This window comes from Sapajus apella, unplaced genomic scaffold (assembly GCF_009761245.1).
Source record: "Sapajus apella isolate SASKATOON/1434 unplaced genomic scaffold, GSC_monkey_1.0 scaffold10, whole genome shotgun sequence".
Classification (NCBI taxonomy): Eukaryota; Metazoa; Chordata; class Mammalia; order Primates; family Cebidae; genus Sapajus; species Sapajus apella.
Genome location: NW_022436950.1, coordinates 26,159,975 through 26,177,598, shown reverse-complemented (window position 1 = coordinate 26,177,598; position 17,624 = coordinate 26,159,975). Strand labels below are relative to the sequence as shown.

General features: G+C 34.3%; 1 protein-coding gene across 4 annotated transcripts in view; it reads left to right on the top strand.

The window, feature by feature from the left end:
- Window positions 1-17,624, top strand: part of LOC116551470 (sperm-associated antigen 16 protein) — a 193,200-nt gene that overhangs the window by 21,437 nt on the left and 154,139 nt on the right. For 3 of the 4 annotated variants that reach the window (XM_032277658.1, XM_032277659.1, XM_032277660.1), the window contains exons 4-5: window positions 4,811-4,929; window positions 12,538-12,675. In XM_032277658.1, the coding sequence (XP_032133549.1) occupies window positions 4,811-4,929; window positions 12,538-12,675 (257 nt within the window). Of the gene's footprint in view, window positions 1-4,810; window positions 4,930-12,537; window positions 13,306-17,624 lie in introns of those variants that run through there. The other variant, XM_032277661.1, reaches the window with a different exon arrangement.

The window sequence follows — 17,624 nt, the reverse complement described above, 5'->3', positions numbered from 1 at the left end:
CATGCACACGAATGTTCATTGCAGCATTGTTTACAATAGCAAAGACCTGAAACCAACCCAAATGCCCATCGATGATAGACTGGACAGGGAAAATGTGGCACATATACACCATGGAATATTATGCAGCCATCAAAAATGATGAATTCGTGTCCTTTGTAGGGACATGGATGAACCTGGAAACCATCATTCTCAGCAAACTGACACAAGAGCAGAAAATCAAACACCACATGTTCTCACTCATAGGTGGGTGTTGAACAATGAGAACACATGGACACAGGGAGGGGAGCACTACACACTGGGGTCAGTTGGGGGGAAATAGGGGAGGGACAGCGGGGGGTGGGGAGGTGGGGAGAGATAGCATGGGGAGAAATGCCAGATGTAGGTGAAAGGGAGGAAGGCAGCAAATCACACTGCCACGTGTGTACCTATGCAACAATCTTGCATGTTTTTCACATGTACCCTAAAACCTAAAATGCAATTAAAAAAAGAATCATTAGGTAATTTATTTAAAATTTCTCTTTATTATTGATGCAGGCACTTATACCTAAAAAATTCCCTGTTAGTACTGCTTTCACTATATTTCATTGGTTTTAGTATGTTGTGTTTCCATCATCATTTGTTTCAAGAAATTTTTCAATTTCCTCTTTGCTTTTCTTATTCATCAGCATATTGTTTAATTTCCATGCATTTGTATAGTTTCCAAAACTCCTTCTGTTACTGGTGTTTAACTTTATTTTATTGTAGTCTGAATAAATACTTGACATAATTTCAGGGTTTTATTTTTTAAGATTTGTTTTTTGGCCCAATATGCCAGGCCATATACATCTCAAGGATAGAGATAGATAGTCTATTCTTGAGAGTAATACATGTGGTAAGTAGAAGAATGTGCATTCTGCAGCCACTGGAAGAAATGTTCTGTGATATAGCTATTTGGTTTATTTGGTCTATAGTGCAGATATTAAGTCTGATGAATCTGATGATTTTCTATCTTTATAATATGTCCAGTGCCAAAAGTGGGGTCTTCAAGTTTCCAGATATTATTGTATTGAGGTCTGTCTTTATCTTTAGCTCTAATAGTATTTGCTTTATATATTTGGATGCTTCACTGTTGGGTACAACTTTTGTAATTTCTTGCTGAATTGACCCCTTTATCGTTATATAATGACATTCTTGTCTCTTTTTATAGTTTTTGTCTGAAATCTCTTTTATCTAATGTAAGTATAGCTACTCCTGCTCTTTTTTGGTTTTCATTTGCATGGAATATCTTTTCCATTCCTTTATTTTCAGTTGATGTATGTTTTTAGAGGTACAGTGTGTTTCTTGTAGGAAACAGATCATTGAGTCTTAATTTTTCATCCATTCAGTCACTCTATATCTTTTTATTGGAGGTGGTTTTAGTCCATTTATATTCAGTGTTACTATTGATAACTAAGGTGAAAGCACCTGCCATGTTGTTATTTGTTTTCTGGTTGTTTTGTGGTCTTCTCTTTCTTCTTAATTACTGTCTTCCATTTAGTGAGGGTGATTGGTGGTACGATTCAGTTTCTTGCTTTTTATGTTTTGTGTATCTGTTGTATGTTTTTTGATTTGAGATTCCCATGAGGCTTGCAAATACTATTTGATAACTCATTATTTTAAGCTAATGACAACTTAACATTGATTGCATAAACAAATAAAAAAAGGAAAGAGAAAACTACTGAAATCTCTCCACTTTAACTTAATCCTTTTACCTTTAAAATTTTATTGTTTCAATTTATATCTTATTACGCTGTCTATATTTTGAAGTTGTTGTACTTACTATTTTTGATCAGCTCCTTTTTAGTCTTTCTATCAAAGTATGAGTAGTCTACATACCGCCATTACTGTGTTACAATGTTCTGTGCTTGTGTACTTACTATTACCAGTGAGCTTTGTACCTCCAGATGCTTTCTTCTTGCTCATTAACATTATTTTCTTGCAGACTGAAGAACTCCCTTTAGCGTTTCTTGTAGGACAGGTCTGGTGTTGAGGGAACCCCTGATCTTTTGTTTGTCTGGGAGAATCTTTATTTTGCCTTCATGGATTTTTGAGGTTTGAAGGATAATTTCACTGGTTAGACTATTTTAGGATACAAGTTTTTCCCTTTATAACTTTAAACATGCCTTACCATTGTCTCCTAGCCTGTAAGGTTTCCACTGAAAAGTCTGCTGCCAGATGTATTGGAGATATATATGTTGTTTCTTGCTGCTTTTAGAATCCTTTCTTTGTTCATGACTTTTTGGAATCTGAGTATTAAGTGCTTTGAGGTAGTCTTCTTTGGGTTAAATGTGCTTGGTGTTCTATAATATTCCTGCTCTTGAATACTGATATCTTTTGCTAGGTTGGTATATTCTCTGATGTTATCCCTTTAAATAAACTTTCTACACCTATGTCTTTCTCTAGCTCCTTTTTACCTCTCTCTCTCTTACTCCCTCCCTGCCTCTAGGTCCTCTTTAAGACCAATAACTCTTAGATTTTCCCTTTTGAGGCTGTTTTTTTAGATCTCATACACGTTTCATTGTGTTTTACCCTTTTTCTTTCTTTCACTGTATTTTCAAAGTTTGCCAAAATTTGCCTCAACGTACCACTATTGTGAATGTCATAGCAGCTATTACTAATAAACATCAGTGTTGAATTATGTATAGCACTTTGGAAAGAATTGTTTGAGACGGCAAAGATCCTCTTTCCTCTGGATTTCTATGTAAACATTCTGTGCATTCTGTGTAACTTGTTATATAACCATTACCAGCTTGGGAAAGAGAAGGCAAAAGGAAAATTTGCTGCTGAATTTCTGTAGGTGAGAATAAATCTGCTTATTTGAATGTCATCAAACAAATTAGTGACTTCTTGCCAATGTGAAGAAGTGAAAGCACTTGAGACAGATTCTTTTATTTTTTTAATTTTATTTTTACTGGGCTACATTTCATTCCACTAAATAGAACTAGTATTCCCCATTCCTTGCTACTTTTGAGAAACTACCCATTATTTGATTTATTTTGTACACTGACTTGCATGATATGATAGTTTTTATGGCTATCCCAATTTCATTTATTACTTGCAGAAATATCTTCATTTTTCCAGCTTTAGACCTGCTAAGATGTTCTGTCAAAATAGTTTATACAATTTGAGTTTCTTTTATCCAAAATGCTTGGGACTAGAGTGTTTCAGATTTTGGATTTTTTTTTGTCAGATGTTGGAATATCGCAAATACATATCAATGATAGTGACATTTGGAAAATATTTAGTGTTATTCAAGTGAGGATACCCACCTGGGAAACACAGTCTCCAAAAGAATGAGTGAGCATTCCAAAGTGGGGAAGTTAAGTTTTAACTTATATAGACAGAAACAGAAGTTAACACGGTTATAGCATTTTCCATACAAGGTCATTACATAGTTTGTAATGATTTGGTTGATTTACACCTTGGTACATTCCAAGGAAGATTGCTTTAACATTCTGCAAGGAAGGGCATTGTTCTAAAGGAGTCTTATCTCTGGTGGTATTCCATCTTTCCTAATCATTTATAGGGCAATAATGAAGAAGATATTTAATCTATATTCGAAGAAGTGGAAGTTACAGCTGCATGCTGCATGGCTCAGGCCACATATTCCCATTCCTCTAAAGCTTTAACAAGTATAAAGTTCCAAAAGCTTTAGGTTTGGATTATTTAGTTTCACATATACACTAAGATATCTTGGGGCTGCGACCCAGTTATAAACTTGAAATTCATTATGTTTTGTATATATCTCATACACATAGCCTGAAGTTGATTTTATACAATATTTTAAATAATTTTGTATATGAAACAAAGTTTGTGTTAAGTACTTACATGTGGAATTTTTTATCTGTGGTGTCATGTTGGTGCTTCAAAATTTTTGGCTACTAGAGCATTTCAGATTTTGAATTTTTGGATTAGGGATTACTCAATTCGCACTTTAGGTTTTGAGGGCCATAAGGAATATGTGACAACTAGTCAACTGTCTCATGTAGTGTAAAAGCATCCATACATAATATATAAACAAATGGGCATGCTGTGCTCTAACAAACTTTATTTATAAGAACTGTTAGTTGACCCCGATCCAGTTGATAGACTTATTTATTTCCATATGGAATAGCAGTATAAGCTCTTTTTGTCACTAAATATTTGTTCCATAGTGTTTCTAAAAATCATGGTACTAAAATTATTGTATTTCTTTTTAAGTAATAATTAAAAGTATTAAAAGGTCCATGCATTCTTTTTCCTTTTTTTTTGGTTATTGTTCTCTGTGCTATTGAAAGGGCAAACCTACCTTCTTATTATCCTTTAGAAAATCCAATCACAGTCTTGTTTCAGGGCCTTTGCACTTGCTGATGCAGCTAGAATCTGGAACATAAGACTCTCTATCTCTTTGTTTAGATTTATACTCAGACAACATTTTTATCAATGACATCTTCATCATCCTAAATATGTAGCAACCCAGGTTCACATAAATACTTGTCCTGCACCTGGTTCTATCTTTAATCGTCTACTTTCTCCCCACTCCAGGCACTTAGTACCAACAAGGCATTTAGTTCAAATTGTTGTAGTGTATGTTTTTTATTTAGTTATTCATATTCTGTCTCCATCCAGAGATTTGTTTGCTTTTGTCTGCTTTATCCCCAGTAATAAAAATATTAATGGATCCTGGCATTTAATAGTCAACAAATGTTGGAAAAAAAAATGAAGGGATGAATGAATGAGTCAAAGGCTTATCTGTACCATTAAATAATGCTTTGATGTTTTCAAAATAAATAAATGCACGTTTAAATTTCAGGAACGGAAAACAGTTCTTCCTTCAAAGCATGCAGTACCTGAAGTAATAGAAGACTTTCTCTGCAATTTCCTGATGAAAATGGGAATGACCAGAACTCTTGATTGCTTTCAGTCTGAATGGTAAACAATTATGTGGATAAATAGTTCTCTAGAAATTCTAACATTTAACATGTATGCTTTTAACTGTCTTAGGAGACTTTGAAATGACTCAGCTTATGAAAATGACTAGAAACTTTTCCATCTCCAGCCCTGAAACCACCACACACACACACACACACACACACACACACACACACACGCACACACACACATACACATACACACTCACGCACGCACACTAACACTATTAGAATAGCAGTTGCAAAGAAATTTTTATTAAACATTTTTCCCATATATTTGAATTTAAGTAATTTTCAAAAAATCAAGAAAATTGAATATCTCCTGGAGTTATAAAACACAAAGATATGAAAATATTTGCTAATATTTTTGAATAATTATTGAGAGTATTATTTTCTATATTTAGATATTATACTAACAGTACTGCTTTACTTGCTTGTTTTATTTATAGTGTAATGGCTTGCCTTTTTCTACTTACATAGCTGATTATTTTTCTATAAATATTCTTCATTTAGAAGTAAGTGTAATTGTATTTTGAATATCACTTAAACACAAGATTTTCTTGTTATAATTGAAAATTTTAATAACTAGTTATATAAATCAGCAGGTGTACTTTTATTCCTTTGTTACAATAATAATGTCACCAGGCATATTTTCAGTTTCCTGACATGGTTTAAATAAATTTGTTAAATGATTAGGTATGAAAATATATTTGAACTTTAATAGCTTTTGCATATTCTAGAAAGGGGGATTAATATGATATCTAAAGATGTTTATAATTAGGACTAAATCTTAATTTTAAATAAATTTATAATATATGGATAATTTGCGATTTTTACCATCCAGCTATGGTATAATTTTTTATTTATTTTTTGTTTTTTTGGGTTCTCATCTTCTGAGAACATGCACATAAGAGCAATCAGTTTCTTTATTTTAAACTGCACATCTAATGTTAATAAATTTTATGAGGATTATTATTTTTCATTAATGTAGTCTAAGAAAAACAGTAAGTTCAGTGGTAGAAAAATAATAGTGCTGCTTTTAAATTTGGAAATTGTGTGAATGATTAAACTTTTTTTAATAAAAGTATTCCTAAGAAATATAATTACAAATGTACTAGAAAATATATTTTTTTGTAAAAGTTGGTAGATGATTAATTTACAGTGCTAGGATTAATATGATTCACTTAACTTTCTGTCTTTCAACAATGTGGTTAGGCCCTGTGATGCTTACATATTAGACCAGTCCAAAGTGTAAAATGATTTTCTTATAGTAATCTGGATCCAAGCATACTCTGAACAATTTGGTAATTATTTTATATTTTCCTTTTAGATTTAGCAATCCCGATGAAATGAAATTTAAGAAAACTAAAATTAGTATTAGGTTTTAAAATTCTCCCAAACAAAGCATACCAGTCATACCATAAAATTTGTATAAAGTATCTGTTTATGAGTTTAGAATATTGTGGTTCAAGTAATTTTATTCTTATCCCTAGCTGCCAGTTTGCAATGAGATTACTTTGTATCGAATACCTTATTTCATATGTAACATTTTTTATCTTGATTAGAAAACTTTACCTATTCTACATAGTAAAATTATAGCAATATTAAATACATTATTTTTATCATTTTTACCACAGGAAAAAAACACTTAGAATAGATCATTGCTATGAATTCACTTAATCTTTCAAAACATGACCAAACATGGATTTTCCTTTGTTAGTTTGCTAAAATAAGCAAACAAACAAAACGCTGGGTGGTAAAATTTGACTTAGGTTCTTACACTCTTTAAGCAGAAAATACAATAGATCCTTTAAATCCAGGATTAGAAAACTAAGACCCTTGGGCCAAATGTAGCCTGCCTCCTGTTTTTTTTAAATAAAATCTTACTGGATCACGGATGTGACCTTTCTTTAGGTATTGTATATGGCTGCTTTCACTCTATAAAAGCAAAGTTAATCAGTCACAACAGGGATGATATGGCCTATAAAGATAGTTTTGCAAATTCTAAAATAGTTATTTTCTGACCCTTTACAGAAAAGAGTTGCCAGAATATAGTAGGAATTTGTTCTATAAATCACTAAAAAGTTTCCATTGCAGGTTTAGTCAATATTTCAGCACTATCTTTATGTCTGTTTTAGAATTGTCTATGGACAATGGTAATTTCTCAGGGGGAAAAATCAAAGAAGAAATTCAAATGGAGTAAATATGGTAATCCAATGCTGGTACTCATATCCATCTATCGTCCTACATTGGATTGTTCCCCTGTCTATTAACACTGTCAGAACTACTCACCCTAAAGATACATTTGTACTCTTTTTTGCCTCTTACTACCACTTTTTCTTTAAAACCCTTTTTCCCTTTCCAGCCAATGTTTTGAAAACAGAGTTTAAATTTTTTTTCTTTCTTCACCTTTTTACTTCCTATTAAACACTTGGTTCTCTCCAGTTTGGCCTATTCCCACCATTTCACTAAAGGTAGAGTGGTAATGAAAATGCCATCAAAAGTAATAGCGCAAGTATTTATAACATTTAATTACTAATTTAACTTTATTGTAATAATGGAAGAAATTGTAAATTAAGGATATATTTTGTTAATTTGTAAGAAAGAAACGTTGCAGCTTTTACACAATAAAATTTGGCATAACATTTAATCAGTTAAATGTGAGCAGTGCAGTTATAACTTTCTGGGGATGATTAAGTTTTTAAAACCAGAACCTAGGATTAAAATTACACTTGATATAGCCCTTACGTTGCCCAGAATGTACAGGAAGTATACGTGGTGTTGGGTATACATTAATGACGTCCAATGAACACTACACAAATACTTGTTCCTTTGTCATTTAATCTTATTGCTGTTTCTTCAATTAATGAGGACTTGGCTTCTAGTTATATGTGCCAGAAGAATATTGTTTCCCCAATCATTATTAAGTTAAACACATATGTTTAACTTATGTAGTGACTCTTCTACATAACATAAAAGTTAGCAAAAGATAATTTTTGCTATGTTACATTATGATAAATTTGACCGCTGCAAATACATCTGCACAGATTTATGTACTATGATATTAAGAAAGCAGTCTTGTAGGTATTTAAATTTTAAAAATAAAATTAATACTGTATTTATTAAATATGAGGGATTTAAAAATATTAAGAAGGTGAAACCTTAGGCTTATCACTCAGAAATTTACTTTGTATCATTTTTATTGATATAGTATATATTATCATGCATTATTTCATTTACTTCTCTCAACAACTGTAGCAGGTAGCCACAGTCGTATTTCTATTTTACTGATGAGGAAAGGGGATAGGGAGATTAGGAAATCTCCTCAGTGAGTGTCAGCAAGTCATAGCCAGTAAGAGCTAAAATCAACCTAGGACATACTGATCTTAAAGATCAGTATCCTAACCACAGGGCTATATTGTACAATTATACAAGAAAATCTTGGAAAAAATTAATAAAGGTGCCTTTTGGCTTGGCTGGATACTAAAAGAACTTAAGAAAATATTAATTTAGAATCCAAATATGTGCCTATTTTCTGTATTAGTTTGAGGAATCATGGGGCCAGTAATAAACACTTCAACTATGCTATATTTTTCCTGAGAGGGACTGTCTCCTTCTACAGTGATAGTTATGATAGTGCTGGGGATTCTAACATCCTTAATTTGTACAGTAATTAAAATAATTTTGTCTATGTTGGTAATATATTTGCCTAAATCTTTTTGAAAACCTGGAGGAAAACTTTTCATTATATGCTTCTTATAAGGAGATTGTAATTTGGGTAACCTTTCCCCTGTCTTTTACATCCTATGCCTTGGGTGCCATCATGAGGAAAAATAATCCTTATTCCTCTGACACCATTTGTATGTTTACTGGAATTCTGTCATAATATTCATCATTTATGGCAGTGGGTCTTAAATGCTTTTTGTATATAGACAAAATTTTATGCAATTTCTGTGCACTTTCTTCCTGAAATTCATACATCTTCTCCATTTCTACATAATTCTAAGTAGTTTATGGCTCTCCTATGCTTTTTGTATGTAGACAAAATTTTATGCAATTTTTATGCACTTTCTTCCTGAAATTCATGCATCTTCTCCATTTCTACATAATTCTAAGTAGTTTATGGCTCTCCTGGTAAATATTAAGAGCATTAATGGAATTTTATTAGTGATAATTTTATTGACAATTTCATTGAGAGCAAATTGTATTTTAAATTTCTAATAGTTAATGGCAATCTTTTTTCCCACCTGAACACTTTGAGTCTTATTTTAAGAGTGAGTGAAAAAGAAGGAAGACATAAAAAGTCAGGGTCTTTCTTAAAATAAAGCAAGAGATACATATAAACTGAAGCAAACCCCAAAAATATTATATTGGAGAATTCAGATTTTATTGAGAAGCATACTTCTGGAGTTTGTGCATTAAGATTCCTAATTACTTATATTATTATCTAATAGTGAGCCTAAAGTCATCTTTCATATTTCATAACATTTACTTGATAAGTAATTTTTGAATGTCCTGAGATATATAATAAATGTTGTATTTGGATTTGTCCTTCTTTTACCACATATTATTTTATTTATAGTATTCAATTTAGAGGAAAAACTATTAAATCACTTTTTTCCTCATAGAAAATTTCTCCAGTGTATTTTCCACATTCACTAAAGCAAGTTGCTGAAAACCAATTTTATGGTCAGAAAAAGCTTATAGTCTAATACTTCAGTCAATCCCTATGTCTTCTTTTCTGATATAAGTATAAATCAAATTCCAAGTACATGTTTTATACTGAATTTATGATTCAGTTGTTACCTGTTTCCTGTTTTATAAATTGTGTCAAATATAATGGAATATTAATTTAGTTACCTTAACCTTCAGGATATTCTATGGGGGGGTCCTCTTGCTCTTTTTTAAAAAAAATCAGATAAAGTATATAACACAAAATATATGACTTTATTAATATGTAACATTATTAAAGTTATGATTTATGATATGAAACTACTGATAATTTATAATTTTTAGGTCTAATATTTAGCTTATCTAGAATAAACTTTGTAGGGATTTATTAATAACTTTATTACTTGAAATATTTTTCTGTGCTCAATTTTTTTAACTTTATTGATTACCATACACAGTGATTAAAATTGTAATTATTTACAATCTATAATTGATTCTCTGTCGTTGCTTCTTATTTCACTGAGAGAATAGAAGTTCCATCACTCCCACCTCCCTTTTTACCACTCCACTGCCTCTGGCCTCAGGTATTCTTCTCTTCTGTCACAGACTCTAGACTATGCAAGTTGTTATCTGAGGCCAGCCCTCATTTTGTCTGCTTGATGCCAGCTCCTCTCACTGACTTAAGGATATTGCTTTTGTAATTGTACCTCTTTTACCTCCATTGTCAGTTTTTTCCCTCTTTGCTGGGTAATTCCCATAGTCATACAGTTGTATAATAATCTCACATTTTTAAAAAGGAAGAGAAGAACCACCCTACATTTCATATCTTCTAAGTTCATCTTGATTCCCTATGTTCTGCTTTAGAGCATATCTCCTTGAAAAAAGTTTGTTGGCCACTTCCTCATTTCCTAGCCTCTCAGACCTAGTCTCAGTTTGGCTTTTATCCCCATGACTCTACTGAACCTTTTTTTTTTCTTTTTTTGTGACTTTCACAGTGCGAACTTCATTGATTGATTCTCAGGAATCTTTTTAGATTCCTGGCAGCATTTGTCACTGTTGTTCATTTCTTCCTTTTTTTAAAAAATTTTATTTCAGTTACAGCTGAGGATTTTTTTTTTTAATTGTACTTTAGGTTCCGGGGTACATGTGCAGATCATGAAGGATTGTTGCGTAGGTACACACATGGCAATGTGGTTTGCTGCCTCCATCCCCCCGTCACCCACATCTGCCATTTCTCCTCATGTTATCCCTCCCTGTCCCCCCAGCCCCCTGCTGTCCCTCCCTTGGCCTCCCCCAAACAGACCCCAGTGTGTGATGCTCCCCTCCCTGTGTCCATATGTTCTCATTGTTCAACACCCACCTATGAGTGAGAACATGTGGTGTTTGATTTTCTGCTCTTGTGTCAGTTTGCTGAGAATGATGGTTTCCAGATTCATCCATGTCCCTACAAAGGACACAAACTCATCATTTTTTATGGCTGCATAATATTCCATGGTGTATACATGCCACATTTTCCTTGTCCAGTCTGTCATTGATGGGCATTTGGGTTGGTTCCAGGTCTTAACATTTTCTTCATTGGGGCCCTGGGCACAGAACCCTCAGATTCTCTGACTACTTCACTGGCCTCTCTGCTTAGTCTCTTTTGGTAGTGTTTTCTTTTCCCCTCAACCTGGAAGCAATGGACTGTTTATGGCTCAGTCCTAGGATTAATTTCTTTACTTTCATTTCTCACTGCCTATCTGGTCTCTTCCAGTCTCAAGACTTTAAATAGTATCTACAATGTTTATTACCACATTTAAATTGCCCACTCTGACTTTCTTCCTGAACTTTGAACATGAATACTCAATGTTTATCTTCCTTGAATGCTAGACATGTTACATTTAACATGAATGGAAACAATCCCTTAATTACTCCAACCACCCAGTTGCTCCCTCATTTGTCCCCATTTAGTAAACAAATGGCTATCTGTTGCTCAGCCGAAAACCCTGGAGTCGAGCCTGACTTCTCTCATCCAGCAACACCTGACAGCTGATCCGTCAGCAAATCCTCCTGGCCCCACTTTTACAGCATGTCTACAACATACTGACTTCTCATAACCTGTACTGCTACCAACTTTCTTCAAGCCACTATGCTCTGTCCCCTTGACTATTGCGATAGCCTGCTAACTGGTCTCTTATTCTGTGCTTGCTAGACTAATCCCTTTAAAACATAAATCTGGTCAGTGTCACTTGTCTCAGAACCTTCCAAGGGTTTACTTCTGATTCAGAGTAAAATTGCTTTCCTCACTGTGGCTCCCTACTGTTTTCCTGACTCACCTTTCACCACTCTCCTAGGTCACTTAGTTGGCTTTGGTTCCAGGCAATCCAGATACCCTGGCTGTTTGCTATTTCTTGTAGTTGCCAAATACTTCTTTGTTTCAGGGACATTGCATTTACTTTTCCATCTGCCCCAGCTGCTTTTTCCCAGATATCTGCATAGCACAGACCCTCATTTCCTTTAGATCTCTGTTCAGGTATCAGTTTGTCAGTCATGTTTGTCATTTATGCTCACCCTCTGTAAGATAGGACAAGCACTCTCATCACTCTATGTCTTTTAGCCAGCTTATTTAACTTCATAGAACTTGTCACCCTCCCCACTAGAATGCAAACTCCATGATATAGGGACTTTTGTCAACTTTGCTATTGTCTAGCCCAATGCCTGGAAGATAGGAGATGTTCACTTATTATATTTTATATACCATGCTGGTATTAGTACCTAGAAGTGTATTCATATTTTATTCCAAAATATGCTGTGAACGTTGGACATTTTAACTTGTAAATGTAACACTGCAACTAATTACTATAACATTTCCTGAGACTTAAATTTTTGAATTGTACATAAATTAAGCTAATTTGGCAGAAGGAAATGGCATAAAGCCTTTTGTTTGATTTTATCCTAGGTATGAGTTAATACAAAAAGGAGTAACTGAACTTAGAACTGTTGGGAATGTTCCAGATGTCTACACCCAGATTATGCTTTTGGAAAATGAAAACAAAAATTTAAAGAAAGACTTGAAGCACTACAAACAAGCAGCTGAGTATGTTATATTTTAAATGACATTGTCTTCTTTTTCTTTTGGATTAAATGAAAGAGTTGAGTGAAGCTGATATATATATAATATACCAGAGCTTTAATTTTGGAAAACTGAATTTTTGTTTAGTTGTAAAGAATTTGAGAGGCTTCACTAGCAAATTAATTAAACAGATGATCAGAACTATCACAATTGTAACTTACCAACAAGAGGGGAATACAAAGAGTTGTTTAGGAGATGGTAAATTTATTATATAACAATTACTTCCTTAGGTATTTGGTAGTCTTTTCATGGTTTATAACATTTTCTACTTTAAAGATAAGCTAATTTCTGAAATAATAATAAAATTATAGAAAGCCAAGAGGAAAGTGCTAGTTTATTCCTATTAGAGGAATTTCAGTATTTGAAAATTCTCCAAAAGGAGTAATATAAACTGTGGACTTTGGTTGATAATGATATATAAGTTCATCAGTTGTTAACAAATGTACCTCTCTGGTGGGGGATATTGATAATGGGGAAGGCTGTCCATGTGTGGGAGTAGGAGGTATATGGGACATCTTTGTACCTTCTAATCAGTTTTGCTGTGAACTTAAAACTGCTCTAAAAATAAGTTTATTAAAAAAATAGAGTTCTCTATACTGTTTTCCATACAGGTTAAACCAATTTACATTGTGACTAACCATATATGAGTGTTCTCTTATCTCCATATTCTTGCCAACATCTGTTACTTTTAACTTTTTAATAATAGCTGTTTTGACTGGTGTAAGATGATATCTCATTGTGGTTTTGACTTCAGTCCAGCAATTCCACTACTAGGGATCTACCCAGTTGTATAAAAATAACACCCACACTCATATGTTTATTGCAGCACTGTTGATAATAACAGAGTCATGGAATCAACCTAAGTGTCCATCAGCAGATGGTAGGATAAAAAATGTGGCATTTATTTATAACGGAGTATTATTCAGCTGTAAAAATGAATGAAATCAGGCCTTTTGCAGCAACTCGAGGACATCATCCTTTGTGAAATGACTCAGAAACAGAAAGTCAAAAACTATATATTTTCATTTATAAGTAGAAGCTAAACCATGAGTACATATGGACATATAGAATGGAAAAATGGATACTGGAGACTCCAAAAGGTGGGAGAGTGGGAGGAAATTACAGTATGGGTAAAATGTCCACCATCTGGGTGATGGGTACACCAGTAGCTCAGACTTCACCACTATGCAATATATCCATGTAAAACAACTGTACTTTTACCCTTAAATCTATAAAAATAAAAAATTAAAAAACGTAAATATTAGCTATCCATAATTTCACCACCCAGCGCCAGCCACATACCACATTGTTGAATAGCAGCCTTAACTTTCCTCAGTGCATATATATTAATACGTATTGATGAGTAACTTGTTTTTTTTTTGAAAAAGAAAAAAAGAGAAAGAAAAAAAGAAAGAGAGAAAGAAAGAAAAAAGAATGAAAGAGAAATAGAGAGAGAGAACAGTAGTCTTGCTTTATTGCCCAGGCTAGAATATAGTCTAAAAATGGGTATTGAAAACATCTTTTATGTGAATAATTGTGCTTAACAATGGAGACAGGAAGGAATAAGGAAGGAAAATAACAAACAAGCAGCCAACCAATATTTTCTTTAAACCTGTGAAATGCTATGGAATTACTGAGGAGTGGTTTACTTCCAATTATGTAGTCACTTTTAGAGTAGGTGTGATGTGGTACTGATAAGAATGTATGTTTTGTGGATTTGGGGTGGAGAGTTCTATAAATGTTTATTAAGTTTATTTGTTCCAGATCTGAGTTCAAGTCCTGGATATCCTTGTTAATTTTCTGTCTCGTTGATCTGTCTAATATTGACAATGTGATGTTAAATTCTCCCACTATTGTTGTGTGGGAGTCTAAGTCTCTTTATAAGTCATTAAGAACTTGCCTTATGTATCTGGGTGCTCCTGTATTGGGTGCATATATAGTTAGGTTCATTAGCTTTTCTTGTTGCATTGATTCTTTTACCATTATGTAATGTCCTTCTTTGCCTCTTTTGATCTTTGTTGCTTTAAAGTCTATTTTATCAGAGGCGAGAATTGCTACTCCTGCTTTTTATTTTATTTTTTGCTCTCCATTTGGTTGGTAAATCTTCCTCCATCCCTTTGTTTTGAGTCTTTATGTATCCTTGCATGTGAGATGGGTCGGGATGCAGCATACCGATGGGTTTTGGCTTTTTATCCAATTTGCCTGTTTGTGTCTTTTGATTGGGGCATTTAGTCGATTTAAATTTAGGATTAATAATAATATATGTGAGTTTAATACTGCCATTTGATGCTAGCTGGCTGTTGCCCATTAGTTGATGTAGATTCTTCATTATATTGATGCTCTTTACCTTTTGGAATATTTTTGGAATGGCTGATAGTGGTTGTTCCTTTCTATGTGTAGTGCTTCTTTCAGAAGCTCTTGTGAAGCTGGCCTGGTGGTGATGAAATCTCTGAGTACTAGCTTATTCACAAAAAATTTTATTCCTTCAGTTATGAAGCTTAGTTTGGCTGGATATGAAATTCTGGGTTGAAAGTTCTTTTCTTTAAGAATGTTGAATATTGGCATCCACTGTCTTCTGGCTTGTAGAGTTTCTGCTGAGAGATCTGCTGTGAGTCTGATAGGCTTCCCTTTGTGGGTAACCTGACCTTTCTCTCTGGCTGCCCTTAGCATTTTCTCCTTCATTTCAACCCTGGTGAATCTGACAATTATGTGCCTTGGGGTTGCTCTTCTTGAGGAATATCTTTGTGGTGTTCTCTATATTACCTGGAGTTGAATATTGTCCTGCTTTGCTAGGTTGGGAAAGTTTTCTTGAATAACATCCTGAAGAATATTTTCCAACTTGGATTCATTCTCTTCGTCACATTCAGGTACACCTATCAAACATAGATTAGGTCTTTTCACATAGTCCCATATTTCTTGGAGACTTTGCTCATTCCTTTTACCCTTTTTTCTCTAATCTTGTCTTCTCGTTTTATTTCATTGAGTTGGTCTTCGACCTGTGATATTCTTTCTTCTGCTTGATAAATTCGACTGTTAAAACTTGTGCATACTTCGCAAAGTTCTTGTATTGTGTTTTTCAGCTCCGTTAATTCACTTTTTCCTTTCTAAATTGTCGATTGTCGTTAGCATTTCGTCAAACCTTTTTTCAAGGTTCTTAGTGTCTTTGCATTGGGTTAGAACGTGTTCTTTTAGCTCACAGAAGTTTCTTATTAGCCACCTTCTGAAGCCTGATCCTGACAATTCACGGACACTCATTCTCCATCAGGCCTTGTTCCCTTGCTGATGAGGAGCTGCGATGCCCTGAAGGAGGAGAAGCATTCTGGTTTCGGATGTTTTCAGCCTTTTTGAACTGGTTTCTTCCCATCTTTGTGGATTTATCCACCTGTTGTCTGTGTAATTGCTGACTTTCAGATTGGGTCTCTGAATGGACATCAGCTTGTTGGTGGTGATGTTATTTCTGTTTCTTTGTTTTCCTTTGGCGGACGCCCCTTCCCCACAGAGCTGGACCTTCCCAGGTTCAGCTGTGCTTGCTGTGAAACTCTCAACTGTCAGCGTTTCCAGTTGCTGTTTTTTTGTGGGGTTGGGACCTGCTGAGCCCGATCACCTGGCTCCCCACCTCGGAGCCCCCTTTTTTTCTTTTCCTAATTGAACGGTCGATTCTCTCCCAGGTGCCCCAGTCGCCCGCCGAAAAGGTGCCGGGATCTATGCAGTTTCTCGTGAGGCGACCGCGCAGGCTGAAACAGTGGTGTTGAGATTCGTGGTGCTTCTCTGCCTGGGAATCTCCTGGTCTGGCTCCCGGCTTCAGTCCCCTTTTCAATCAACTCAATGGGCGACTCTGTCTTCCCAGAGTGCCAAACTGTCAGCTAAAAGGGCACCCAGTCCCGTATACTCTGCACTGAGAACCACCGCGCTGGGGTGCCAGCAAAACAGCTGCACTGGCCAAAAGAGTCGCGCTGCTGACCCGTGGGGCTCCTCCGTGGGGAATCTCCTGGTCCGTAGGCAACAAAAATTCATCTGGAAGTCTGGCATCCACTCACTCCCTGCACCTTCACTGGGAGCTGCGATCCTGAGCTGCTGCTAGCCAGCCATCTTCAACTCTTAAATATAAACTCTACTAATGCCATATTTTGTAATTTCCTTTTTCATTTAGGAGTATGTAATTAATATATTTTTGTGAAAATAAATTTTATTCTAAATTAAAAGAAAATCACTGAAGGGAAACCTTTGTTTTATAATTTCCTGGCATAAACTTATTCATAGAAGAGAATCCAAATCTCTCCACACCTTTCTTTCTTCCTACAATTAATGGAAGATATGCAGTTCCTGGTGAACAATTTTTAGATAAACAGCTGGTGTTATTCTGACAAGGAATATGTGGATGCATTAACTTGGGTTGAATCTGCTCATCTGAGACAATGTTATATGGAAAAATCAATGCTCAGATGTGAAGGAGAGTTCGTGTTTTATTTATTAATTTATTTTTATTGAATATAGTTAAAGAGGGCATTTCTCACTTAAAGAATCATATTAAAACCAAAATTAGATTAGTGGAACTACCATATAGGAGCATAATATTAAGATTTTTCCTAAGTTTAATGTAAGGAAACATGACTTTTCATTGAAAAGTAGAGAAAACATTTAAAATAAGCTCTAGTTGTAAAAGATGAAAGTAAATTATTATTATGATCATTCAAGTATTGTCTGTACTTGTAGAAATGTTTTTGCAAGGTATATAAATTTTGTATTATCTGTGGATGTAATGTACCATTTAGAATTTTGTATTTTACATTAGAAGTGTATGATGATTCAGAAGAATATATTACTAGAACCAGTGCTCTCTGTATTCTTAGCTGCATTTCTCAAAAGTGTTTTTGTACTATTTGCCCTGATGCTTACTATGATTTTGTATATTC